Below are 27,479 nucleotides of genomic sequence, written 5' to 3' on the forward strand. Positions count from 1 at the left end.
CCATGCTGTTCCTGGTATTGATACTCAGAAATTCTGGTAGTTGTCTAGATCTAAAGACATCTACAAAGTTGTTTTCATTCAATGGTTTTCCTTACTACAGGACCATGTCTCACAAGATTCCATGCAAGTGAAAATGAAGTTCAGCTCTATGAAGACTTCAGCGACAATCATGTTTTAAGAAGGTTGACTTTGAACACAGGAGCAGCATCTGCCATTGCTCCTTCACAAAATTTGTGAGAAGGCAGGTGAGTGTGTTTATTGTAAGAAAACCATGGTATGCTTGAGGAATACCCTCCAGGTAGTGTTCTGAAGATAGCCCTAAACTCTTATCAGTACACATTCAGAAAATTACTTCCTCTATTAACTTAGGTTGAGCACTCTTTGTTTTCCTGGTAAGAGAGTGGGAACAACAATGATACAGAAGTATACACATGGAGATAAGTTGAATTGCAGGCAACAAGGAGCACCAGTTCCTCCTTGTCAGGCAGTGGTTTAGGAGACCCAGCCACCTGGTATCTGGTGGCTGACACTGACACTTCATCCTAGCTACACAGAAGGGTGAGAAGTGTCCTATCATAGTTTCAGACCAGCACAAGTAAATAATTTGGGAGACCCCCATCTCTAAAATAGCAAGACCAAAACAGACTGGAGGGGCTCAAGCGATAGAGTACTTGCTTTGCAATCATGAAGCATTGAGTTCAAACTTCAGTCCCATCAAAAAAAATAACATCTAAATTGTGAAATATTGTATTCCCTGGTGATGGGAACTGTCTCTTATGCAGCCTAAGCTACAGATGGTTTCACTCCTTACAAACAAAACCCACCATTTCTTATCTCCCAACACCCTTCCTTTACCTGCCCCTAGACCTTGCTTCAGAAGCCGGTCTCATCCTCTGCTGATCAAAGCTCACTATTCCTTATCTCCCACCTCCTCCTTTGCCTGAGACCTTGCTCCTGTAGCTGGTCTCTTCCTTTGCAGATCAAAGACCATCCCTGGTCCTTGCTTTCTCCCAAATACTACTTAAGGCCAGACCAGCTGAGAGAAGCTACTTTGCCATTTTTGTTTTCCTTTTCTTGGCCAGCCACCCTGCTTATTAAACTTTTGGAAATGAAATAACTCTCGTGAGCCTCCTTTGTGTGTGATGTGTGGCATTTTCCTAACACCTGGCTCTCCCATAACTGTTGGCATTCCTTTGCAATCTTGCCCTCCTCTATCTACATAGACTAACCTTTGGCTGGCCAAGTGGCTCAAATGGTAAGAGTACCTAGTAGCCTGCCCATGCTGCCTTGGAACCATGATCCTTTTGGTCTCTGCCTCCTGAGTAGCTAGGATTACAGGTGTGGGCTGCCAGCACATGGCTAAATTATGCTTTTGCTAGAAATAGTAGAATAGACAAACCTAACGTTTAAATTACTGAAATGGGCAGGGATTATGTAGCTACAGAAGATATAGTTGCATAGATATTCCATTAATAATTTTGGTTTCCAGTATTTGTTATATTTAATAAAACTTACATGATTCAGTGATGGAAACATGGCTCAAGCAGTAGAACAACTGGCTCCCAAGCTCAAAGCCCTGAGTTGAAACACCAGTAGAAAAATATAATACAAACAAAAAACTTAGAGGAGTCCTGGAACATCCACATGATGATTGTTTTGGTGAGCATCAGTCTCTATACTGTATGAAAATACATTTTTATGTTTCAGATGGAGTCTTGTTATGTTTCCCAACATTATCTCAAACTCCTTGCCAAAGAGATCCTCTTGCCTGAATGTATTGATGGGATGACAGGAACCTGTCACACTTCCAGACACAATGTGTATGTATCAGTAATTACTATTATAATAGGAAAAATAGATTGGGTGCTTGGCCCTCATGCCTGGAACCCTAGCTACTAGAGAGGCAAAGATAATGAGTATCCCAATTTGAGGCCAGCTCAGGCAAATAATTTGTGAGACCCAATCTTGAAAATATTCAACACAAAAAGGTGCTGGTGTGCTAACTGAAGTGGTAGAGCAGCTGTGTAGCAGTGTGAGTCCCTGAGTGCAAGCTCCAGTGCCATCAACAAAGGGAAAAGGCCAGCATAAATAGAACTTAACTCTTAACATATACAGAGGTAACAGGTTGCAAAGTTGTGATGAAGAATAGGAATGGATTGTAAATGGAAGCTCAGTGGTGTTAGGAAAGTGAAAGTTAGAAGAAGTTCTAGGCGGTGGGGCTATTCAAACTGAAACTCAATTGGCTTCCAACTGGATTTTATTAAGATAGTTTAGGCTGTGGGGCTATAATCCTAGCTGCTATGAGGTGGAGATCTGGAGGAGTACAGTTCAAGGACATTCTGGGCAACATGCTCAATTCCCATCTCAACAAACAAGCTGGCTCTAGTGTTGAACACCTGTAATCCCAACTATGGTAGTCCCAATTCAGTAAAAAAGCAATCAAACCAATCTGAAAACTAAGGAAAGCAAAAAGCACTGGAGGCATGTTTCAAGTGGTAGTGTACTTGCATTACAGGGGCAAGGTTCTTAGTTCAAACACCAATACCAGCACCAAAAATGAAAAGAAAGAAACAACAAAACTAAAACAAAAAACCAACAGACACTGACAGACAGGGGCTTGTGTGCATGCTTGGCAGTTGTGCAGCCTGGACCTTAGCACAGGTATTTCAGTTCATAGAGGACACTTTGCCCCCTTCCCTGTGGCAAAGATGGCTGCAGGCACCCAGGCTTGCAGCTGGGAAAAGCTTGTGTAGTCATCAGTGAGACAGAAGGGAGGTGATGGGAGATGCCTGTGCCTCAGTTACTGAGCAGATGGAACCAGCAAGATGAGTAGAGAGGTTATTTCCCTAAGCCTGTTTAATATTCATTTTTATTCAACATATATTACAAGTGTGTAGGACTTGCAGTATTGATATGACAAATTGGGAGTCATAAATCCCTTGGTTCCAGAGAACCAGATAGGATACATTTAGAGGTTTCAAATTCAGTATTCTGACCCCACATTTTCCTGGGAACTTTGTACCACATCTGCCACACCATGTGTCCTGTCCTGTTACCATAAGGATTTTCATGATGGATGTTTGTCCTTCATGTCTGAGGCAGGTACTGCATGTGGTCAATCATGGTTTGTGAAGAGGAGGAGGAAGAAGAATGACTGTGGGGGTTTGAGGGAAGATGTGCAATTTTCCACAGTTTGGAGGATGGCACCCATGGTGATTGACCTTAGGGTAGATACTTTCTGTGCCTCCATGACACTGGGGTGTGATGCTGTGATTGTGGTGGGGATAGTTGATGTGAAGCTCTGGAAATACTTTTGGCTGATAGTGGTTGGGGACCATTGGGTAGATCTGACTGAGGAGGTTTATTTTTCCCCTCTGGTGTTTCAGAGGTGAATGTGTATGTTGCAGGCCAGTGTCTAGAGTTCTTGCATTCATGGGCCAAAGAACTGGCTTGTGAGTTAGTGGATTGACTTGTGAGACAACAAGGTGGCACACAAAGTAGTATTTAGTAGAGAAAGAAAGACCTGCAGTTAGAGCAGTGCAGAAGAGCCTGGAAACTAATGGCTACCTGCTGAGGTGAAGGCTGGGGCTTTTTATGGATGCTTTAACTCTGGGTTAGGATAAGGGTTAGGTGTGCGCTTTCCATTGGCTGTGTATTTGTGTGCACTTGTGGGCTCTCTTCAATGAGCTGATCTGTTTGCCCCTTATGGTGGGAAACAACCTTGAGTGCATTTTGTTTATCAGCCCTGGGGTGGATTTATGAGACCATGTAACTTCTCAGGGTGCAGGGTTCATAGCAATTCTCATGGGGAATGGGATACTGACTCACTCATCTGTCCTTTAGGTTCCCACATCCAACAGGTAGAGCCATGTTGGGGTTGAAGTTAGGTTGGCAGTGGTGTCAGCATAGACATTGGGACAAGAGGTATCTGTAGGATTGTGATGTGGAGGGTAAAGTGCGGGGGGTGTGGGGTTAGGTGGGTTCATTGGGGTGTCTGAAGCATGTGGAGGGGTCAGTGGAGTGACTGCTGTGCTATGGAGTGGGACGGGTGAGAAGCAGGGATAGGGAGGCCTGAGGTGCAGAATTTATTGCAAGGTAGCAATAAACTTTTAGTCTTATGCATTGGTCCACTGTGCATATTCTGATCATGCTTGTTTTCTTTTTTTTCAAAATGTGTACCATGCTTGGACAAAAGAAATGGTATCAGTAATGTTTTGTTTGGTTTCCTTGACTATTCGAATCCTGTATGATCCCTAACCCTGCATTTTCATGTGTGTTGAGTAGGAGAGTGAAGTGAGAAACTTGCTTTTAGGCACCTGAGTGTTTTGACAGGTAAGGCCTCAGGGCTGAGTGTTTTTTCCTTGTGCTTCCTGATTTTCAGAATCAAGATGGGAAGGTTCACAGGGCACCAGTGGTTCATGTTGTTAGGAAAAATGCCACTCACAAACAAAGCTCACAAGAAAATCTCATGTCCATGGGTAGGGTTTAATGGCAGGCACGAGCCATCTGGCTGACCTGGGAAAGATGGTGCAGGAAGAGAATGAGTCTGGGCTAGGCATGCCTTTTTATAGAAGAGGGAGGGTAAAAGGTTGGCACATGCACAGGGGTCCCAGATAGGGGTGGAGCTTGGGTAGAGCTTGTCTTTGAGCACTGGAGTCTGGGCTAGGCATGCCTTTTTATAGAAGAGGGAGGGTAAAAGGTTGGCACATGCACAGGGGTCCCAGATAGGGGTGGAGCTTGGGTAGAGCTTGTCTTTGAGCACTGGAAATTTTGCTAAAGAGTGTGGCTGTTAATGGCTCCATTTTCCCAGAGGTGAGGCCTGAGGATAAAATGGCTGCTGATTTATAAAATAGCAGCATTATTGTTCTATCACATGTCTATAACAGTAGATGCATGGAGGTTGAGATCAGTAGGATTATGGTTCAAAGTCAGCCCAGGAAAATAGTTCCTGAAATCCTATCTGCAAAAATGACTAGGGCAATGTTGAGTGCAGGTTTTGCTTCAAGTGGTAGAATGCATGATTTACAAGCAAAAAACCTTTGAGTTCATATCCCTATTCCACCAAAAAAAAAAAACAATTGAAATCTTTTTTGGGATTGCATGGGTTGGAGACCATATCAGACTTTGTAAGGTCCCCCAAAACTGTCTGCTTGGTGCACAGCTATGAGTCTACAATAGTGTGATATTGTGTGGCCAGTGGTCCCATTCTTACAATGTAGAGAAGAAATGAGGGCATGCCTAGGTTTGTGTGTTCAGATCTCTCCTGCTTCAATTTCAGCCCCATTCTGCCCAGTCTTGAAGTGCAGTGGGATGGGCACTGAGTAGTCAGGTGTTAGCAGGGAAGTCAGCATCCCTGGCTGAGATAGGAAAGGCAGTTTTGTTTGTGTTGTGCAACCTTAGCTTGGGTAAGATGGCAGTGACCCCTATACCTGGCTGCTATACCACCTGTTTCTTGCAATTCTTTAGCACTAGGTCCCTGTGGAAAAGGGTGAAGGAGACTGGCTTGCATTAACTCCACCTAGTGCTTATAGGAGCCCCCTTACAGTGGTTCTGCAGAGGCTCTAAGGCAGGTGGAGGGGAACCAGCTAGAGAGCAGATTTGTTGCTTTGAACAATTTTTGTATATTACAGTCACTTTGTTTCATTATCAGTCTTTGTACCTAACTATTTATGAAAAGTTGTGTTTACAGGCACTTTTTTAGCTAGATTGGTTAGGCTGTTTTTTTGGTGTTACTGGAGTTTCAATTCAAAGCTTCCTGTTTGAATAGGCTTGTATTCTACAACTGAATCCACAACTTCCATCCCTATTTTTTCAACTTTGTGATGCCATGTTTACTTGCATGTTCTTGCACCTTTTGGTCATGCATTCAATACCTGCACTTGTGATGAGGGAGGTAGTTAATTCCACCTTTCTGACAGGCTTTAACTGGAATGTTCAGTTGTAAACCTGAAACCTGCACAAAATGCATTCTCCTTATTACTCAGGCTCAAATCATCAAGCATAGGGGTTTTGGAGCTTGTAGGTTAGGGGTAAAGTATGAGCAGTTGCCTGGCCTGTGCATACCTGACCTTGTCAGCCCTATTTATCCTTTGGGTTCCACTTGGAAAATGGCCTGAGGCACCTGGGTCTGTAGTGAATGTTGATCCAGGATCTCCAGACCCATATGAGGCACCCATTCTGTACTTTGCTGAGGACTAATTAGGGGAAGTTGGGAGGCAACAGAAGAACATCTTGCCCTCTCAGTGGTCCCTTGGCAAGTGAACTGGTTCTGATCAGCTCTGGAATTTGGCTGCCTCACAAACAGGGTTCCATTTTCTGTTTGTCTCATAATCATGGAAGTTAGAGTCACTTCTCGGGGGCCTGTCATTTGGGCCTCTACCATAGACAAAAGACCCCCTGGCTACAGCTTCCTTTTCTCATCAACAGGAACACATCTAGACAGTTACATCAATACACACACCCAGTATCAAGGCTGAGTGTACCCAGTGTCTTAGCTTCAAGTTTAGGGTCAGGGTCTGGTTTTAGAGTTGTGGATATATATATAGGGAGAGTTAAGAGTTAGGGTGCTAATCCGTAGGAGCTGCAGTTTTAGTATAGTATCTGAGACCCAAAGGAGACCATGTATAGTTGATGGTTGTCGTGGTCCCAAATCAATTGAGGGTCAGTATGAGGCAGCCAGGATAGAGAAAGTTGTCTTCCCCTTCAATGCTATCCTCTCTGGCAATGTATGTCCACATAGGAGTGTAATGTCAGCTTTGAAGTGGAGAACTTTTATGTTCTTCATCCCAAAAATGCCAGGTAAAAATAGCCCTGATTTCTTCCTACTGTCTGAAAACCAGAAAGAAGCAAAATACTAGCACCTTTGGATGGAATTCCTCATTACTGTGGGTGACACAATGGAGAGATTCCCAGATGTGGGAAGTGGTGGTGGGTACCTCATCATTCCTGGACTCCAGAAACCTCTCAGGTATCCACAGACCCACACAGGGTGCCTGGCAGAGGCTGGTTCCACTTCACCATACAGGCCATTCACAAAACAAAATTGTGTGCCATGTCACTGGATTGCTTACGGAGATTCCAAGTAAAACTATTATGATACACGCGTAATAGTTTCAGAGTTGTTGATCCCCATATTTATGGGAAACAAGGTTACAAAAGATAATGCATAGGGCTGGTGGAGTCAATCATGTGGTAGAGGGCCTGCCCTGCAAGCATGAAGCCCTGAGTTCAAATCCCAGTTCTGCAAAACAAAACAACACCTAAAATGCAATGTTTATTTTTGACTATTTTGTGCTTTAGAATTTTAATTTCCTCTTACTTCCTTAGTAACTACAGTCTGTCCCTTTCCCTTTTCCTTTCCCAGGGCCTTGTGAATGTTAGGTAAATGTGGTACACCCCAACCCAAATGATGTCATATTTTTAATAATATATTCTTGGAGATATTTTCACTGCATACATATAAGATTCACTGAGTTTTCTGAGAGTGTGATCAAGGAAAACTGCCTCATAGAATGTATTAGTTGTAATATATTCTGCCATGTTAAGTTGTTTTGTTTTTATTGACTGTTTTTGACATGGAGTCTTGCTATGATGCCTAGCCTGGTCTTGACTCCTGAGCTCACATGATCCTCCTACCTCAGCCATCTCAGTAGCTCAGACTGCAGGCTTGTTTTACCACACACAACTTTTTTACCCCTGTCCATTTCTCAGAATTGCATAAATGTATCACAATCACATAGTAAGTTAAAATGCTAAGAAGTTAAATGGTATATGCATACTTTCCATAAATCTACAATTATTTTAAAATAAAAATATTTAATTTTAGTTTAGTATAGAAAAGTACACCATAAAGAAAAGAAATAGCTTCAGAAGATGATTGGACATGCTAGGTGAGAATAGAAACAAACTATCCCACTCTATCAGACATACTGTACCCAAGTTTGTGTACCTGAGGTAGATGCCGTCAACCTGCTAGGACCACATTCTCTTCTATATTACACAGTCATAAGTTTAAGTGTCAAAAACCTCATCTTCAAAAGAGAGATGATGTGATTGGTATCCTTTAGAAAGCCCCATTTTCAGTCATCACCTACACTTCTGCATAATCCATTAAATATTTCTGGAAAAAATTGCTTCTGGATATAAGAAGGCAAGATTGTAAAATGTCAGTGGCAGGGAACATTAATTATATTCACCCACACTCCAGTAGAATGTTTTCATGGTTCAGGGTTTTGCTCCAAGTTATCAAAAGACAACTGGACCTTCAGGTCATTGAGAAAACTCTGCTAAAGTTAACAAATTATATTTCATATTGCTAATGTAGCTCTTTAGTCTAGAAATTAATAATTTTGCCATTTCTGGATATTTAATTTCTCCAGTGTTTCTGGTTTACTTTTCCATATTCCTAAAGTATATATATATATAACATCATATATTTTCTATGTGAGGCCAAGGATGATGTTGTGTGACTCTAATCCCAGCTACTTGGGAGGCAAAGGTCAGGAAGGCCATACTTCTAGGCTAATTGTGGGCAAAATCATGAGACCCTACCCAAAATATAATTAAATATAGAAAAGGCCCAGGAAAGTGGCTCATGTGGTAGACCACCTGTGCTGAGCAAGGATTAGGCCCTGAAGTCCTATTCCATATCACAAAATTTTTTTCTTTTCTTCTCTTTGATTTTCAGCTTTAATATGTAGTAGTGGAATTTAGAAGTAAAAAGTATTTGACCATGCCTGTTCACAAGAATTTCTTCCACAGGTGCTGATATGCCTGACACAACATGGTCAAAGTAGTTTCCCTCCGTAAATAGAAGTGTCACATGTCTCTAGCATCTTACTCTTTACTGTCAACTTGTATGCAACTTACTGTACCAACTCTTCTGATACAGATGTATATATAACTTTTTGTTAATCATAAATATCTTTCCAATTGCCATGCAAGTATGTATTCTAGAAATTAATAGTTTCCCATTTTGTGGTATTTAATTTTCTCCAGTGGTTCTGGTTGACTTCCCTATATTCCTTTGTCAAAGGAAGTTGTTCTCAATGTGCGTTAGCATCTCCTGGGTCTTGTTAAAACACTGAGCACAAACTCCTTCCTAATATTATAATTCCAAAATTATATTTGCTGGCCTATGATTTCCCTTTCTAACAAGTACCTCTGTTGACCTGATCACCACATTGAGAGTAATGAAAGTCGGTGAACTTCAGTTCCCTAAGCTGGCTGAGAGAAAATCATTAAAGTGTATGAAGTTGAGGAGAGAGAAGAACATGTGAATATTCTTACATTCTCAGACTCCCTGGAGAGCTACAGGGGAGCAGGGCAGCAATCAGATGAGTTAATAGAGTCATAAAGTCAACCCCAGACTGGGTGGATTTATTTCTAGGTTTTCTGTTGTATTCCATTGTTTCTTCATATCTTCGTATCTTTATGGTTGCGCTGTGCTGTTTTTGTCGCTGTTAATTGTGTAACATATTTGAAGACAGGTATTGTGATGCCTCCAGTGTTGTTCGTTTTGCTCAGTATTATGGCTATTTGTGTATTCTTGTGTTTCCATATGAATTTGAGAATTTGTTTTTCATATCTTTGTGAAGAATGTGAGTAGAATTTTCATGGGATTGCATTAAATGTATAGATTGAGTTAGGTAATGTAGCCATTTTTACAATATTGATTCTTCTGATTCGTGAACATGGACAGTATTTCCTTTTTATGTTGTCTTATTTGATTTCTTACCTCAGTGATTATAATTTTCTTTATAAAGGTCTTTCAGGTCTTTCATCTCCTGAATTACATTTATTTTTAGGTATTTCATATTTTAGAGGCTCTTGTGAATGAGTTTTTTTCTTTATTACTTTATTTGCCTGTTTAGTGTTCAGCTCCTGATTTTTGTGTATTTATTTAAACATGCTAATTTCCTGAAAGGGTCTTTCAGGTTTACATTTGTATTAGATGTAAATAATTGGACTTCTTATCTAATTGAATGACTTTTTGATTTCTTCTATTGCTTTACCTAGCAATCCCAACACTATGTTGAATAAGAGTACAGAGACTAGGTACCATTGTCTTGTTTCTCACTTTAGAGGAAAGGGTTTCATTATTTCCTTTTTGACTATGATGTTGTCAATAGATTTTTTCTTTTATTGGCAGCACTGGGATATGAACTCAGAGCCTCATGCTTTTTATGCAGGTGCCCTTAGTACATGAGCCACTCTGCCACCTTCTTTTTTGTGATGGCTTTTTTCAAGATAGGGTTTTGCAAACTATATGTCTCAGAGGTGGATTGGTACCAGGATCCTCCTGATCTCTGTGTCCTGATTAGCTAAGATGGTACCGGTGTGAGGCAATGGTGCCCACCTAGGTTTTTCATGTATAGCCCTTTGTATGTTTTTGTACTTTTCTTATAGTCATAATTTTTCTTAACTTTCATTGTGAGCAGATGTTGAATTTGCTGGGATCTCTGCTACTGGGAGGTTCCTGAATAGACATCAGTGCTCACTGTTTGTTTTGGTTTCAATGGTCACAGAGAGTAATGTTTAATATTTTTTCTTTCATTTTTATGCTTAGCACTTAATGTTTTTCAAAGATATTTATATGTGAAATCTTAACAATGGACCATACATAATAGAGATTTTAAAATATACAACTCTGTTAAAGATGTTCTTGCTTGTTCTGTTAACCCTTTTTAAAATGTTGTCTCTGTAAGGGCAAAATAGTTTCTGCCTGATAGCGAGGGGGTGGGGGAGAGAGGGAGGAGGAAAGGGAGGGGGCAGGGGGAAGGGGGGAGAAATGACCCAAACATTGTATGCACATATGAATAAAAGAAATTAAAAAAATAAATAAATAAAATAAAATGTTGTCTCTGTAATTCTCACCTTTCATATGTAACTGTGGAGATTAGAAGTCAAACTTCTCTAACTTGCTCCTTCACCAGAATATGTTCAGCAGATTTTACTGCTGCTGTAGCAAAGCTTAAGGTACTTAATCTTATGTATGTAGAAAAGGTGCACATCCCTGGCTTATTCCTTTTTCCTCACCTTTCAAACACACACTGTTTTAGTCTATCTCCTCTTCTGATATAGATTATTTTAAAACTTTTTCCTTAATCTTAAAAAAAATTCATATATTCTTCTTCTGGTTATAATTTCATTTAACATTGAATGACAGAGTTTAATTTCAGCATTTTTGAATATTATCTACAGTGGTTTTGTTTTACTTTTCTATATCCCTCTGTCATCAGCAGTTGTTCTTCCCTTAAGTGTGCATGATCATCACCTGGCAGCTTCTTAGTTCATTAAGTTCAAACTTCTACCTAGGTTTAAAGTTCACAATGTCTGCATGTGCCTGTGATTTGTATTTCTAAGTAATCCCTATATTGATATGAAGATGACACTAATATCCAGAGTTAGTTAGAATTAGATAACCTGATGTGGAGGAAAAATCAGTGAAGTAAACAGTAGATTAAGAGGGAGCGGAGCTGAATCCCAGTTTGAACATGGAAATCCATGTTTTAATAACTAAATCCCCTCACCACTGGGAAACAGGTAGGAGATTTGATATAGAGATGGAACCATAAACTCAACCCCAGACCTACTGAAATAGAATCCATGGTAAGCCTTAAGTTCCTTATATTTTGGGAATCTCTGGACTGGCTTACTTCCCAAATCTGAAGTGCTAGAGGCAAGCTTAAGTAGGACAGCATTTGGATGGCTAATGGCTTGCAGCTGGGTCCTAAGTCAGGTGCAGTTTGAGTTTTGTTTTGTTTTGTTTCTGAAGAGGTAGTCAGTTATGGTCCCTTTTGGAGATGTTAAGGATGGTATCTTCCCCTCCTGTCTCAGATCATTGTATTGATGTGTCATGGAAATTCAATGATTTTCCTGGCAGAGATACTCACAAATTCTGGAAATTGCATAGATTTAAAGGCTGCTGAAAAATCCTAGTTGCTCAAGGCTCTTTTGAGTGGTTTTCCTTAACACAGGAGCACATCTGACAAAGAGTTCATGAAAATGAAAATGAGATTCATCTTTATGATGATTTTGGAGACATCTGTCATAGGCTCCTTTGCACAGTTTGTGAGGATGTAGGTGCATGTATTTGTTGTGAGAAATCCACAGCAGATTTGAGCAATTCCTGCAGTTAACTCCAGAATCTCATCATTCAGACACTATCTTCTTCTACTGTTTTATGGAGAGCCAACTGTATTTTCCCAGTAAGTGAATGGGAGCAACTTGGGTAAGAAACCGAAGCATGGGGGGTAGGCTGTAATTCAGGCAACAAGCAGCATCATTACCTCCTTGTCCTGCAGTGGTCTAGAGGTCAAGCCAGCTGGGGCCCTTTCTCTCATGCCTGTAATCATGGCTACTTGGGAGGTGGATATTAGGAGGAGCACTCTTTGAAACCACCCTGGGCAAATAATATGAAAGACCCCATCTCCAAAATAACCAGTCCAAAATGGAATGGAGCTGGAGCTCAAGCGGTAGTGTGCCTGCTTTACAAACATGCAGCCCTGAGTTCAAACTCTAGTCCCACCAAAAATAAAATAAAATAGGTCCAGTTGGAGAGTAGAGGTGATCATGATGGAAAACTTGTTTGCACCTAGGTGTTGGCAAATGAATTTATGTTTGCCCTTTGATGTCATAACATACATGCAGGATCTGCTTCATTCTTTGCATCTCTCAGTTATTTGGCTGTTGTTGAAAAGTAGAAAGACACACCCATGCTTTCTATTTCTGCATGGTACTCCTTGGTTCATTATTTCTACTAGCTCTTTTCACAAATGAATAAATGAAGGGATAAAGAAATAAATAAATAGGGTGCAGCATGGGTTTAGTAGTAAGTGCTTCCCTGGCAAGCTCAAGGCCCTGAGTCAAACCCCAGTACTTCCAAAGTATAGATGCTCTTTTTTAGGGTAGCCTAATAAATGGGGGCATTGAATTTAATACAGTGAGCATGAAGCCCTGAATTCAAATACCAGTAAGAAAGAAAAATCAAAAAAATTAGATGACTCATAGAATGCATGTTTATTTTTATATATACATTTGAGTAACTATTGTGTTCACCTAGTTAAAAAGTAAAAACATATAAAAAGAAACACAGTGATATGTCTGCCTTCTACCCCTTATGTTCACAAATCCCCATATGCCTGGTTCAGTACAGTTCATGTCCTAGCATAATGATGAGTCTTCATTTTAGAGTTGGGCATTGGGATGAGGAATTGTACAAGCATTTTACTTAGATTACTGTTCCTTCACCACCTGACAAACCAATCCGATTCAGTGGCACATGTGGTGTCATTGTCTGTGTGACTCCTGGAGAAATTTGAAGTATAATTTCTAGATATGTGCATGTATTGTGAGGTCTTTCTTTGTGTTAACTTTTCACAAATGAATTTACTGAAGCTATTTTTTATCTTTTGAGTCAATCGTAAATGCATAAAGCTCTCATACGTACTGTAACCTGGGACACTCATGTTAATGATTGGCAGATTATTTAGTTTACCAATTTTTCATCATTCCATTTCCCTTCCTGTTCTTTATAAATATTTGCAAGTGATAGATGGTCATATTGTTATTCCTTCAATAATAGTCCAGCTACTGTTTCTAAATTCTACTATTGCTACATGTTTATTCCTAACTTGCCAAAAAGTGTATAAGGGTCTATTTTCCCTGCATTGTTTCCAACAGTTTTTGGTGTTTGTTCTTAATAATAACCATTCTGAATGGAATCAAGTGAAACTTTAATGTTGATTTTATTTGCATTTCCTCATGGATATTGAGCATTTATTCATGTGTTTATTTTGCATTTTATAATACTTCCCTAGAAAAATTTCTGTTCACTTCATTGACTTATGTCTTCATTGAATCATTGATTCTTTGAAAGTTTAGTTTATTGATCCCCTTGTAAATTCTGTTTACTAATCACTTGTCAGTTGTGTAGCTGGCAAAGATGTTCTCCCATGATGTGGGCTGTCTGTTCAGTCTTATGACCATTTCCTTTGCTGTGCAAAAGGTTTTTGTTGTCATGATTTCCCATTTGTTGATCCTTTCTCTTCATTGCTGTGCTATTGGAGGTTTATTCTGGATGTAATTGCTTATGGTTCTGTGTTCTATAATTCTTTTCCTATTCTTATAGTAGTTTCAAAGTTTTAGGCCTTACATCTAGATCTTTGATCTACTTTGAATGTATATATTACTGGTATCAGTATTTTATGGATAACTTGTTCTACATGAAGTACTGCATCTGGGAGTTTAAAAGATACCTTGTTTATAAGTTCTATAGTCTGGTGTTAATGTTTATGAGCCATTATGTTTTAAAACTGGCCATACTGGACAATTAAATTCATTAGAGCTGTCAGGTATTATCATGTTTTCCTTTAAGTAGTTTCATAATCTTTTCTGTAACTCTTTTATGTGTACTTTTAAAAACATTTTATTACATAGGGTTTCTTTGTGATATTTTCATATATCCTTATGGAGTACCTTGGTTTGCTTCATCCTCATCATCTTCTTTACTCATACCCTGCCCCCAATTTAAAATGATTTTGACAGGTTTCAATTTTTTATCTCTATATATGTAGATAAAGTACATCAATCATGTTCTTCCTCCTTAACTCTCTCTGTTCACAATTCCCCTCCTGCTACTACCATTGCCCTAAGAGGACCTGTTTCACAGTCCTGTCCTTCATTGCTTAAGTGTTTTTTTATTCTTCAAAGGGTTTTTGCCCTGGTATTTCACCTGTGAGTATGCTGTGCTTTAGTTAGTCCAACCTCCTCTGTTACTTTTCCTTATCCTTTAACCCTACCCAGATTATTCAACAGCTTTCAGTGTATTTCATTGTGGCTTCCTCATAAGCACGTCATTCATTTCTATATTATTTATTCTATATCATTATCTTTTCCTCTCCTTCCTTCCCCTGGTCTCCTCAAACAGTCCCACTATTGGAAACATGTTCTGTATGTATATATGATTATACCTGCATTTATGTATATGTTTATCTTTTAGATCTGTTTCCCACAAATGAAAGATCTTCCCTTTCATTTGTGACCCTGCCTGTTACTTCACTTAACATGATGATCTCCAGTTAGATCAGTTTATGTACAAATAATACTATTTCATTCTTTATGGCTATGTAATACTCCACTCCCTTGTGTATGTATACCACATTTTCTTAATCCATTCATCAGCTGTAGACATTTGGGTTGATTCCATAGCTTGGCCATTGTGAGTAATGCTCCAATAAATATGGGTGTGCTAGTGTCTTTATTTTATACCGACTTAACCTTCCTTAGAATGTATGCCCAGAAGTGGTATCAGTAGACTACACATTAGTCCTATTTTCTGAAGAAACCTCCATAGTGCTTTCCATAGTGGTTGTATGGATTCTCATTCCCAAAAACCAGTGTATGATGGTTCATTCTTCCCTGCTATTGGAGTTCTATTCCAGATGTTATTACCTATGGCTGTATGTTCTAGTGTTTTCTGTTTTTCTTGTAATACTGTAAATGTATTAGGCATTACCTTTCCCTGTTGGATCTACTGTGAATTTACACATTACTGATATCACATTCATGCTCCAGATATTTTCTTCCTCAGGTGAACAATGTTCAGTTACATCTACTGGGTCACTTATTGTACCATAAAGTTTTTGGTGTGGTTTCAGATATCCTGCCACCTATACATTTATTTTTGTGGAGTTATTGCATTTCTTAATTAGTCCCTTTAATAAGGTTGTCTGAGAATCTGTGTCCACTAAAAATGTGGGTGCTTCCATTTTTTCTTGAATTGCTATTTGATTTTTGCTAATTGTATATGTGGCCTATTATTCCAAGGACCTATGAAGATATTCCTGACTAGGGACCCTTCCCAGTATTTTTCTAATGAAGCTTTGTGAGTTTCTACTTGTGTGCTTTTGCATGTGTCTTCAATTTTTTTCTCTATGGGGCAAGGGATTCATTCTTTGAAAGTCTTCTCTATTTTGTGACTTATATTCCTGAATTTGTCTTGATGTCCAGTTGTTCTTACATCTATTATATGTCCTGTTTGTTTGTTGTGATATATAATTTTGTCTTGATAAACTGTGACTAATAAGTAAATGTTCACAAGATATGGCATATTATCTGATACTAGACCAAGAAAGTATTCTATAAGAGAAAATATAATCACACAGTTGATTTCAATAAACTGTGGAAAGAAATCAGGCCAAGCCCAATGTTCTCCTTCTATCTTGTAACATTTTAGGCCAGATTTGATTTGCAGCATGGGGGTAGGAATACTACCTGCCTTTTCACTTGTTTTACAAACTGAATGGGTAATTATACATACTATTTTGGCACTAAGAATAGGTCTCTGCTAAACATGAAATCAGTGTTTCCTAATACAAATAGGTTTTTGGAAGATGTATGCCTCAGGTCAATTAAAATGCATCATTTTTGTATGTTACAATGAAATAATAAAACCTTAGACAAGTATAAGAGATTACAGATATGAGCCACTAGCATCAGACTCATTCCCTTTTGTTGGTACTGGGGTTTGAATTTAGGTCCTTATGCTTTGTAGGAGGCAATGTACCACTTGAGCCACTCTCCCAGCCCTGTTATATATTGTGCCTTTCTAAGATAGGGTCTTACTAAGATTTCTCTTGAGCTGAAGTCATTCTGATGTCTGCCACCTTGAGGCTAAGATTACATGCATGAGCTACAGGTGTTCAGCAAAATTGTATTGTTGTAGTTGTTTCTACTGGGGTTTGGACTCAGGCCTCACACTTGTTAGGCAGGTGCTCTAGCACTGAAGACACACTGCCAGCCCTAGGACTTTGTTTTTTGATACTACTCTCCTAGCAAGTGGCTATTTGAGACAAGAGTGGGAGTGGGCAGGACGTGATACCAAGACTACCAACTCACCACTATCTTCCTCGGTTCTTTCCTGGAAACTTAGATGGGCAAGTACCCAGAGGATATATTGGATGTCCAAAGTCCTGGCCTACCTTATCCAGTTAATGGCCAGTTGCTGCTCAACATGTTCTGATTAGAGCTGGCCATCTGTATCACCTTCTCCTGACCCACCTGAAGGACCTTGAATCCAGTGAGGCAGAACTCCATGAAAGTGAGGAGATCTTGCAAGAGTGCCTGAGAGCACTTAAGGAGGTGTGGGTACTGTGTCCCATAAGAAGCATACTCCAGATACTTAGGTTAGGCCAGTAGCCATCAGTGGGCCCCAGGCTGTGAAGTGGTCTTGTTGCTGGGTGAGGGACTTGGGATTGTCTGGCAGGCAGGGTCTTTTCTCTATATGGAAAACTTCAGGCAAATCATGAACTATGGAAATATTGTCTCCTTCTGCAAGTGCAGTGCAACATTAACCTTCTAGAGCTATCTCCAACAGCAGTGCATCTATTTCCATCATAGGTTTGGTCCCACACAGGACACTGATCTTCAAATCAAGAAAAAGGCCTTTCTCAGACACAGGGTCACTTCTGTGGGGCCCCTTATCTGAGCCTCTTCCTCAGACAAAGGACTCTGTGGATGCTGACATATTCCCTTCCACCTCTCCAGGAATATAACTGGACACAGTTACTTACATCAACATACTCATCCACAGGCAAGGCTCGGTTTACCGAGTGCCATACCTTGAAGGTGAAATTCAGAATCAGGGTTTTGGGTTTTGGCTAGAGCATCACAGAGTTGTGAGGGTAGGGTTCAGCTAGGAGTTACTGTGCTAAATAGTATGAGCTGAAGTTTTAGTATAGTATCCTAGGGCCCATGGAGTGTATGTATAGTTGATGACTATCTTGATCTCAGATACATTGAGGGTGAGAATGGGACATCAGGGACAAAGCAACTTGTCTTCCATCATGAGGTTATCCTCTCTGGCAGTGTTTTTACACAGAAGTTTATCATGTCTGCTTTGAAATCAAGTTCTTCTCCTTAAGAGATACTAAGTCAATAAAAAGCCATGTTTTCTTCCACCTTTCTTCAAACCAGAAAGAATGTAAATACTAGACCCTTTGGGTGGAATCCCTCATTACTGTGGGTGCTTTACTGGAGAGAAGTCAGATCTGGAAAGTGGTGGTGGGTGCTTGTCATTCCTGGCCTCTGAAAACATCAATATCCACAGCACCACAGAGATTACCTTGCAGAGGATTGTTCCACAAGGGTTATAATTTGTTGATAAACCATATTGTTTCTGTGTCCTGTCATATATGACATGGCTTACAGAGATTCCAAGTTAGCACATGAAGATTAGTGTCTAGTAGTTGAAGAATTTTTAATCCCCACATTCATGGAAACAAGTTTACAAAATGGTGATAGATGGAAAGAATTTCTTAGGAACTCAGACTCAGTTCTCAGGGTGTAACTCCGTGCAGGATGCTGAACATTATAACAAAGACAACCTGAGACGGGTGCTACCATTTCAGGCCAAACAATCATTTCAGGCCTCACTTTCTCCAGAATCCTAGAATTCTTGCCTCATGGGCCACCTCTTTGTCTTTGGGTACACCAACCAAATTATGTCTCATTTCCATGTTCTCCAATCATGTCTGTTCTTCCCCTATTCCCTCCCCTAAACCTCAACCTTAGATAATCATGACGATTGGGAACCCAAGCTCCCTCCTTAGAATAAAGGGTCAGTGCTCAGTAAGGGATAAAATGGGGGCAAGTCCCTGCTCTCATGTGTATGTATTGGCTGGCCTGACTCAGGTCAGAGGCATAGACACACCCTTCTGCAGAAGTAAATTTTGCCTTGCCCATCAACTTTTGAACGTGTTTCAGATATGTGATTGTGGCAGTGCCTTGATATTTCTAACACTGTCCTCACTGGCATTGCTTACAGAGATTCCAAATTAGCACATGAAGATTACTGCATAGTAATTTCAGAATTTTTCATCTCTGCATTGTACAACATGGTGATAAATGGAAAGAATTTTTATGAAACACGGACTCATTTCCCAGAGTAGAACACCATTCAGCATGCTGAACATTATATCTAAGACAACCTGAGACTGGTGGATCACAGTTTGAAGTTAGCTGTAGAAATTAGTTCAGGAGACCCCATCTACAAATTAACCATAACAAAAATATTGGAGGTATGACTGCAGTGGTGTAGCTTCTGTTTTGCAAAAAGGAAGCCCAGAGTTCAAACCCCAGTCCCATTAAAAAATAAAACAACAAAAAAGAAAACCAAATGTCTTCATTAAGGACAGGGTAGTACCCAGTGGTAGAGCACTTGCTTATCTTTGGTAAGCCCTAGTTTTAATCCCCGAGATGTCAAAAAAATGTTGTTTCTTTGTATGATTATTCATATTCATATATAATATTTACACTAAGTAATTAGAAGCTAGGTAACAGCAGCCAGCATTTATTAACAATGTGTGATGTGCCAAACCTGAAATGTTAAGAGTCAGTTTTTGAAGGGCATGAATTTACATTGAACTACGAACACAATTAAAGAAAGAAAAGTATCCTTTTAAATCTGTTCTTTTATACTCCTTCCAAATATCAGTTGCTTCAGGATCATATACTTTTTCTTAACTTTGAAGGTTAATTTTAGTCATTAATTTGTATTAAATCTTAGGATCGTTGGTGATACTAAACAAACACACAAAGAGACGTGGTCAATAATTATAGACATATAATGTGCAACAAATATTCTTTTAGAAATTGCTTTGGGTAGAAGTTCTTTTAATTTTATTTATTGTATTCATTTTTTTTCATGGTATTGGGGGTTTAACTCAGGGCTTTGTTCATGCTAGGCAAGTGCTCAACCCCAGAATTTCAACCCCAGACCTGGTTGAATCTTATTTTATGTTGCTGTCACTAGTTAAAATTCCTTTATCTTGAGTGTAATGAGGGAATGGATTTGCAAAAATAGTAATTCTAGAGTACTTTTTGCTGTCCAGCATACACTGTTTTGAAAATCAACACTACCACAGAAGATTTACTTCAGTGTTCACACTCACCAAACTATTCCCCACTGGCCAGCATGTAAATAGGGATAATTATAAGACTTATTTTGATGGAATTTTATACAATTATTTGTTGACATTGTGCTCAAATTTGAATAGTGCTGGTAAAGGAAAGACTCACTGTCATTCCACAAATGTATCATAATCTGTTCAGTCCAGTGGGACTCATCTTGTTGCACAAATATGATTATGACCTGAATTGTTTTTCCAGTATTTACCTTTCCTCTTTGATCCAGTTATATCCTTTAAAAATAGTAAAATGCCAAACTCCTCCCCAATTTATGAATTATTAATTTTTTCATTGTTAGTGCAGAAAGTAAGTTTGTGTGTGTGTGTGTGTGTGTGTATGTGTTGATATATTAGCCATTGAATATTGGGATTGAAACTAGACATAGGTCATGCTGAGCACATCCTCCACTGCTGAGATATTTCCCACTGAAGAATTGAACATTTAAAAAAATACTCTTGGGCTGGCAGAGTGGTTCAAGTAGTAGCGCACCTGCCCAGAAAACATGAACCCCTAAGTTCAAATCCCATAACACACACATGCACACACACACACGCATGCACACAATATTACTACACTTATAAAACTATGGGAGCATAAGAAATGTAGGAGAAATTGAGGATAATTTCAGAATCTGAAACTTCCTCCTGACACAGTCTCAAATCTTCAACTAGGTCTTTAGTTCTACATAATATACTCCTACATCAATACACACATACATTAAATTCACACATATACGTATAAATGCACACAAACACACATGCACAAATACATACTCAGATATAAACAAAAACTCTTTGTCACATGGGCCAACACCAGTTAAAATCATTCTCCAGGCAGAGAGGCTGGTAAGGAATGGCAACATTGTGCAGAGCAGCTGGTGCTTCCTAAACTTGAGGTCTGGCTCTGGATAGCGCCCAGCAGGGGCCTAAACTACTAGGGTTTGCACTCTGGATGGATCCTCAGCTGACTCCAGGCATCTTGTGTGTTTCAGTTTAGATGTTTGCAGACAGTGATGTTTAATGTATTTTGTTATTTCTCTGATATATTTAGCAATTAACTTTCTGAAAGAAATCCACGTGTAAAATGTTAATAGCATATCATATGTACAACAGATATTAAAATGTACATGTCTTTTTGTCAGACTTTCTCTTTTTCTTTCTTTCTTTGAATCTGGCTTAACAATGTAACCAATAGAATGCTTTTGATTTTTATGTGTGTGTGAATGAGTATGTTTGTGAATGTTGCTTAAATTTTACTATCTCTCATTATTATAAAAATATCTGTAATAAATGATGCTGGAAACAAAGGGTGTTCATATCCTTTGTGCTACATGCTACACAATTCATGTCAAATGGTCATATGGATCTTCATAAAGTGTGAGTATAAGCTACTTGTTCAAGTGTCTAGTGTATGTGTATTTTTAAATTTATTCAAACATATTTCTTAAGTCTGACAAAGCTAAATATCTGTGTGTGTGAAGGGACCTGTCCACAACAGGTGTCCTGGGTGGGAAAGGTATCAGGCTAAATACAAAATGTAGTGTAGGCAAGTGGTTATATGTAGACAGTGGCCTTCAAAGGGGCCAGTGAATAGAATAGTATTAACCAGTAAGGGGAAGTTCTGGCTGAGAATGGAATTGCAGTAAGTAGATAGCATCTGGAACATAGCAAGCGAGAGAAAACTAATCAAATATCTAGAGTGTTGTAATTGTTGTAAGTGAAGTTAGCAGGCAAAGTAGTAAAACTGGATTTTATGAGAAAGTGTGTGGAAATGGAATGGAGTCTTACCAAAGTTTTGTTATGGAAAGAATTCTGTTGGATTAAGGAATTTAATTTTCTGTGGTGGTGTTCCTTATTGTGGTTATGGGGACAGAGTTCAGAGCTTGGTGATAGTTAAGCAAGTAGTGTAGCACTGTGTTATACACCAATCCTAAAAATAGTTACACTAAAATGTTACCTGTTCTCCCTCTATCTCTCTCTCTCCTTTTTAAGTAACACAAATTTTATTTTCCATGATGTCTAGATTTATGAACCAGAAATTTGAAAATCTGGTTTTATGTTTTGTCTGTGATTCTCAACTTCTCCAACTCTGTGATTTAATTTCCACATATAGTAGTGGATATTAAAATTCACAATACCTCCAAGTTGCTCTTCACTAGCTTCCCTTGTACAAAATGCTTAAGGTTCTTTCTCTTATGTTATTGGAAGTGTTACACATCTCTAGCCTCTTGCTTTTTTTCCTCACCTTTCATACTCTGTAATATTCTTCTTCTTTAGATATAGATGATTTTAAAGCATTTTAATCATAAAAGCATTTGCATTTTGCTCTCAGTTATAATTTTATTTGAAATTTAATACCAGAATTTAATTATTTCTATAGTTTTTAATATGTACTTATGTCTTGTGGTTGTGTTTGACTTTCCTATCTGTCTCTGTCAAAGACAATCGTTCTCCTCTAGAGTGTGCATTAGCATCACCTTGGGGCTTCTTAATACACTGATCACAAACTGCTACCACAGCTTAAAATTCACAATGTCAGATTAGGGTCCTGGAAGTTGTACTTCTTTCTAATACCTGTGTTGACATACTCCCTCAGTAATTAGAAGTGGACAGAATGTGAGTAGACTGCAGATCTGAATCTCAGTTTCAATATGCAAATTAGTGTATTAATATCCAAGTGCTCTGCAGTGGTAGGGGGCAGGTGGAATATCAAATACAGAGATGGAGCAATAACTGAACACCTGATCTACTGAATAAGAATCCATTGTAACTCATGAGTTCCTTATATGTTGAGGGTCATTGGATGATTCCCTCTCCAATCTCAAGGGCCAAAAATAAAGTTCAACTAGGAGAGCTTTTGGATGGATGATCATTTATGGCTGTGTCCTAAGTCAACTGCCTTTCAAGTTTTCTCTGAAGGGTTAGTCAATTATGGTCCTCTTCCATGGAGTCAAGGATTCCATCTTCCCTGCCCCCCACCCCATCTGAAACTGATCAGTCAGGGATGTTCGATGCTTTTCCTTGATGAGATGCAAATTATAGTAGTTGCGTAGATCTAAAGACAGCTACCAAATTATTCATAAAGGCTATTCTGAATTTTTGTCCTTAATGCAGTACCATCTACCAAAGAGTCCACGAAAGTGAAAATGTATTTCATCTCCTTTCCAGAATTTGTGAGGATGTATGTCATGGGTTTCTTGTGATAAAACCACTGGACTCTTCAGGGAAGTCTTCCAGGTATGTCGCTGAAGATATCCCCAGAATATTTTCAGTATATATTCAGAAAACATCTTCATTAATTTAGCAAAAGCTCACCATTTTTCCAGGTAAGAGTGGGAAAAAATATGATACAAAAACATAAGCATGAGAATTGTTTGCAGGTAACAATCACTGTCATTTCCTTCCTATCATGTAGTGTTTTAAGAGGTTCAACTAGACAGTGAGACTGAATGTGCCTGGAAGCTTGCATCTAGATGTGGTACATGAACCTATGTTCAGACTACTATCTAATAACTAATATACAGGAACTGCTTCTTTATTTGTATCTTCCTGTTACAGGACTGTGGACAGAGAGGAGGCACACACAGCAATGCAGACCAATTCTTTGTGGTACTCTTTGGCTAATTATCTATATACCAGCTTTTTAAATTTAGGGTTTTTTTTCTATTAAGTTTTTGGTGTTACTAATACATTTGAATATTAATTCTTTATTCAGTGTAGGGTTTGAAAATATTTTCTCCCATTTCAGAAGATACCTCTTAAATCCTTTGTTTGTGCTTTCTTTGTTGTCAGCAAACTTTTTAATAAAGTCTTACTTCCATATTTTTGATTTGTTGGGTATGCATTTGACCCAGAATTTGAGATTTTTTTCCAAGCAATCAAACATATCCTTTATTCTCACAAAAGACCCAAATTTATTGTTCCTTTAGGACAAAAAAGAGGCCCAAATTGTAAATCCAACAGAAACATTGTGGATTAAGCATTGGAGTGGTCTACACAGCAATTCTCTTGAAAAAAAGAATAAAAAGAAAAAAGGGCAAGAGAAAGAAGAGAATAAAAAGTGACGCATAGTCTAATATTAATGAGAAATCTTGAAACTCTACTATTAAATTTGCTACATTATAATAAAGAGACTTACAAATAGATCTCAGTGAAAATCAAATGAGTCCTCACTAGATTTCAATGTAAAGAGAAAACTGATTCTTGACAGAACAGGCATCAGACAATGGTGGTAAAATCAATAAACTCTTTAAAATATAAGACAAAGATAAATCCTGGTTCTACTTGAAAACATGCTTTCTATCCTTGTCTATATCTTGGACAATATGCAGATTGCAATGGGAAACAAGATAGATAAAATCTAAACACTTTCAAATGTATTATTTCACATGTTTTTCATCCCAGCATTTGGAAAATAGAAGTTGGAACATTCTAAGATGAAAGTCACCTGTTATACCTATCCAGTTAAATAAGTACCTGTCTCACTATAAAACGTAGAGCATGTTGAAAGTCACAATCAAAAAGACACACAAAGAGCTGGCATCGTCACTTAAGTGGTACAAAATCTGGGCAGCAAGCATGTGGTGCTGAGTCCAAATTCCAGTTCCACATACAAGGAAATTATTAAGCTACCCCTTCCAGCACTTAAGCAAGTCTATTGATGCAGGATTCCATGTGGCTGTCCTTATTGGCTGGCACCAGAATAAGAATAAAGACTGTCCTAGAGGAAAAGTGTAGACATACATACTCCACAGATCTCTCTAAGTATTTATAAACCAATTGCCAGTGGCTCAGGCCTATAACTCTAATACTTGAGAGGGTAAGCCAGGAAGATCATGATTGGAGGTCATCCTAGGCAGAGTTCACAGGCCCTTGCTCCAAAATAACTAGGAGAAAACAGACTGAATGTGATGTGCAGCTTGGAGGTACAGTACTTTCCCTGGAAGCAAAAGCCATGTCACATCTTCTCTTCACATCATTTTTCATTATTTATTTGGAGAAAAGCAGGTGACGTGGCATGCTCTAACAAAAGTTACATAAACTGGGCAGTGTCATGAGTGCGAGAATGGAGTTCCTTCAGGTTTCTAAAAGGAAGCAGGATAGGTGAAGGCTTTCCCTCATTACTTCAATACATAGAGTTTCACTCCCCTGTGATATCTTACATATATTTTTTGGTAATGGGAATGACAGAATATATTCCCATATATATTGCTTTTGTAAGGTTTGTCACACATTGTATTACTACATTCGTTTGATGGTGAATGCAATGAATACAAACAAGTTCATTATGCTTACAGCTACACATTTTCTCTCCAGTGTGTGGACTTTCATGTTTGAGGTCATGGAAATGAGTGAAGATTTTCCACACTGCTTTCCTAATCCAGTTATTCTCCATTTTTGATTTTGTATGTTTTAGAAGAGCACTGGAATGTGTGAAGACTTAGTCACATTACACACATGTAAAGCATTGTGTTACAATGTGAATTGTGTCATATCAAAGAATATTACTGGAAAAGGTGAAGGCACTCTTCCATTACTTACATTGATAGCGTTTCTGAGTTCATTCATGATTTTCAAGACATGGATATGTGAATGTTTTATCATATTTGGTATGACACTAGTGTTTATTTACACCATGAGTTCTTTCAGGTGCATGAACAGTACTCGAACTAAGGAAGACTTTCCACATTGCTTATATCCACTGGGTTTGTCCTGTTTGCATTCTTTGATGAGTATGAAGGATACTGGATAGAGTATAGGTTGTATCTAATTCCTTACATTCATAGAGTTTCTCTGCAGAATGAGTTCACATTTGTTAACATCACTGGAAATTGCTCATATCAATAGCTTGTCTCTCTAGTCTAAGTACCTTTATGTCTTTTAAGGGTAGTGGAGCATGTGAACACTTTCCCCACATTGGTTACATCTAAAAGGCTTGTCTTCACTGTGAGTCCGTTCAGGTCTTCAAAGGTGACTGGAATGAGTGAACGCTTTCTCTCATTGCATACATCCATAAGTTTTCACTTGTGTGTGAGTTCTTCTATGCACTTGTAGGTGAGTACGTTGATTGAAGGCTTTCCCACATTCCTTACATCCATAGGGTTTCTCTCCAGTGTGAGTTCTTTCATGAATTCGAAGGTAACTGGAATCAGAGTAGGCTTTCCCACACTGCCTACATCCATAGGATTTCTCTGCAGTGTGAGTTCTACTATGTCTCTGAAGGTAAGTGCCTTGATTAAATGCTTTCCCACACTGCTTGCATCCATAGGGTTTCTCTCCAGTGTGAGTTCTTTCATGAATACGAAGTTTACTGGAATCACTGTAGGCTTTCCCACATTGCTTACATCCATAGGGTTTCTCCCCAGTGTGAGTTCTTGCATGCTTTCTAAGGTAACAGGCTCATGTAAAAGCTTTCCCACATTGCTTACATCTATAGGGTTTTACTCCAGTGTAAGTTCTTTCATGATATCAAAGGTAACACACTTGGGTGAAGAATTTCCCACATTTCTTACATCCATAGGGTTTCTCTCCAGAGTGAGTTCTTGCATGCTTTCTAAGGTAACTGGCTTGTGTAAAAACTTTACCACATTGCTTATATCCATAGGGTTTTACTCCAGTGTGAGTTTTTGAATAAATATGAAGGTTACTGGAATGAGTGTAGGCTTTCCCCAGTTGTTTACATCCATAGGGTTTCTCACTAATTTGAGATGTTTCATGAATGTGAAATGTATCAGATTGAGTGCAGGCTTTTCCACATTGTTTCCATCTGTGAGATTTCACTACATTGTGTATCCTTTCATGGATTAGAAGAGACTTGCAATCAGTGAAAGTTTTCCCATAAGCATTACATATATTGCTTTGCCATGGTGCTATTCTAAGCAGAGTTTCCTTGCTCACTATATTCTCTGAAGTCTTATGAAAGGATTCTGCACATTGAATATGTTTATGCTCATGCAGTATCTCTAACACTTCAGGTCTCATATTTCTTATGGGATTGCTGATGTCCGCTTCAATATTTTCATTATCTTCTATGTAGGGCAGGTTGCTATAGGTTTCTAGCATCAATTCTCTGCAGAGCTTCTTTTGAGAAGGATCCAAACAGCCCCATTCTTACAGGGTGAAGTTCACAGCAACATCCTCAAAGGTCAGGGGCTCCATTTCCCACTTCTGACCAGGTGACCTCACTATGTTCCTGCAGTCAGAAGATTTCACACAGCTGCTGGAGCTCTGTAGCCTGAGAAACAGAAGAAACCAGAATTTGAGATTTGTATTGCAGCTTCTTTTTTATCTGTACTCTCTTTGAACTCAAGGTCTGTTGCTTGGTAGATAAGCCATCTACAACTTGAGTCTTTTTTTTTTTATTCATATGTGCATACAAGGCTTGGGTCATTTCTCCCCCCTGCCCCCACCCCCTCCCTTACCACCCATTCTGCCCCCTCTCTCTCCCCCCCCGACCCCCTCAATACCCAGCAGTAACTATTTTGCCCTTATTTCTAATTTTGTTGTAGAGAG

The 27,479-nt window shown here is 38.9% G+C and overlaps 1 protein-coding gene across 42 annotated transcripts in view; it reads left to right on the plus strand.

The window, feature by feature from the left end:
- Positions 1-27,479, plus strand: part of LOC109680562 (uncharacterized) — a 472,009-nt gene that overhangs the window by 295,193 nt on the left and 149,337 nt on the right. For 10 of the 42 annotated variants that reach the window (XR_012443883.1, XR_012443884.1, XR_012443882.1 and 7 more), the window contains exons 2-5: positions 101-245; positions 1,708-1,820; positions 23,082-23,204; positions 26,068-26,189. Coding sequence is in view for 6 of the 42 variants with exons in the window: in XM_074061699.1 (XP_073917800.1) it covers positions 1,708-1,820; positions 23,082-23,204; positions 26,068-26,189 (358 nt within the window). In the remaining 36 variants the exon portion in view is untranslated. The other 32 variants (XR_012443910.1, XR_012443893.1, XR_012443894.1 and 29 more) reach the window with 14 other exon arrangements.

This window comes from Castor canadensis, chromosome 19, assembly GCF_047511655.1.
Source record: "Castor canadensis chromosome 19, mCasCan1.hap1v2, whole genome shotgun sequence".
Classification (NCBI taxonomy): domain Eukaryota; kingdom Metazoa; phylum Chordata; class Mammalia; order Rodentia; family Castoridae; genus Castor; species Castor canadensis.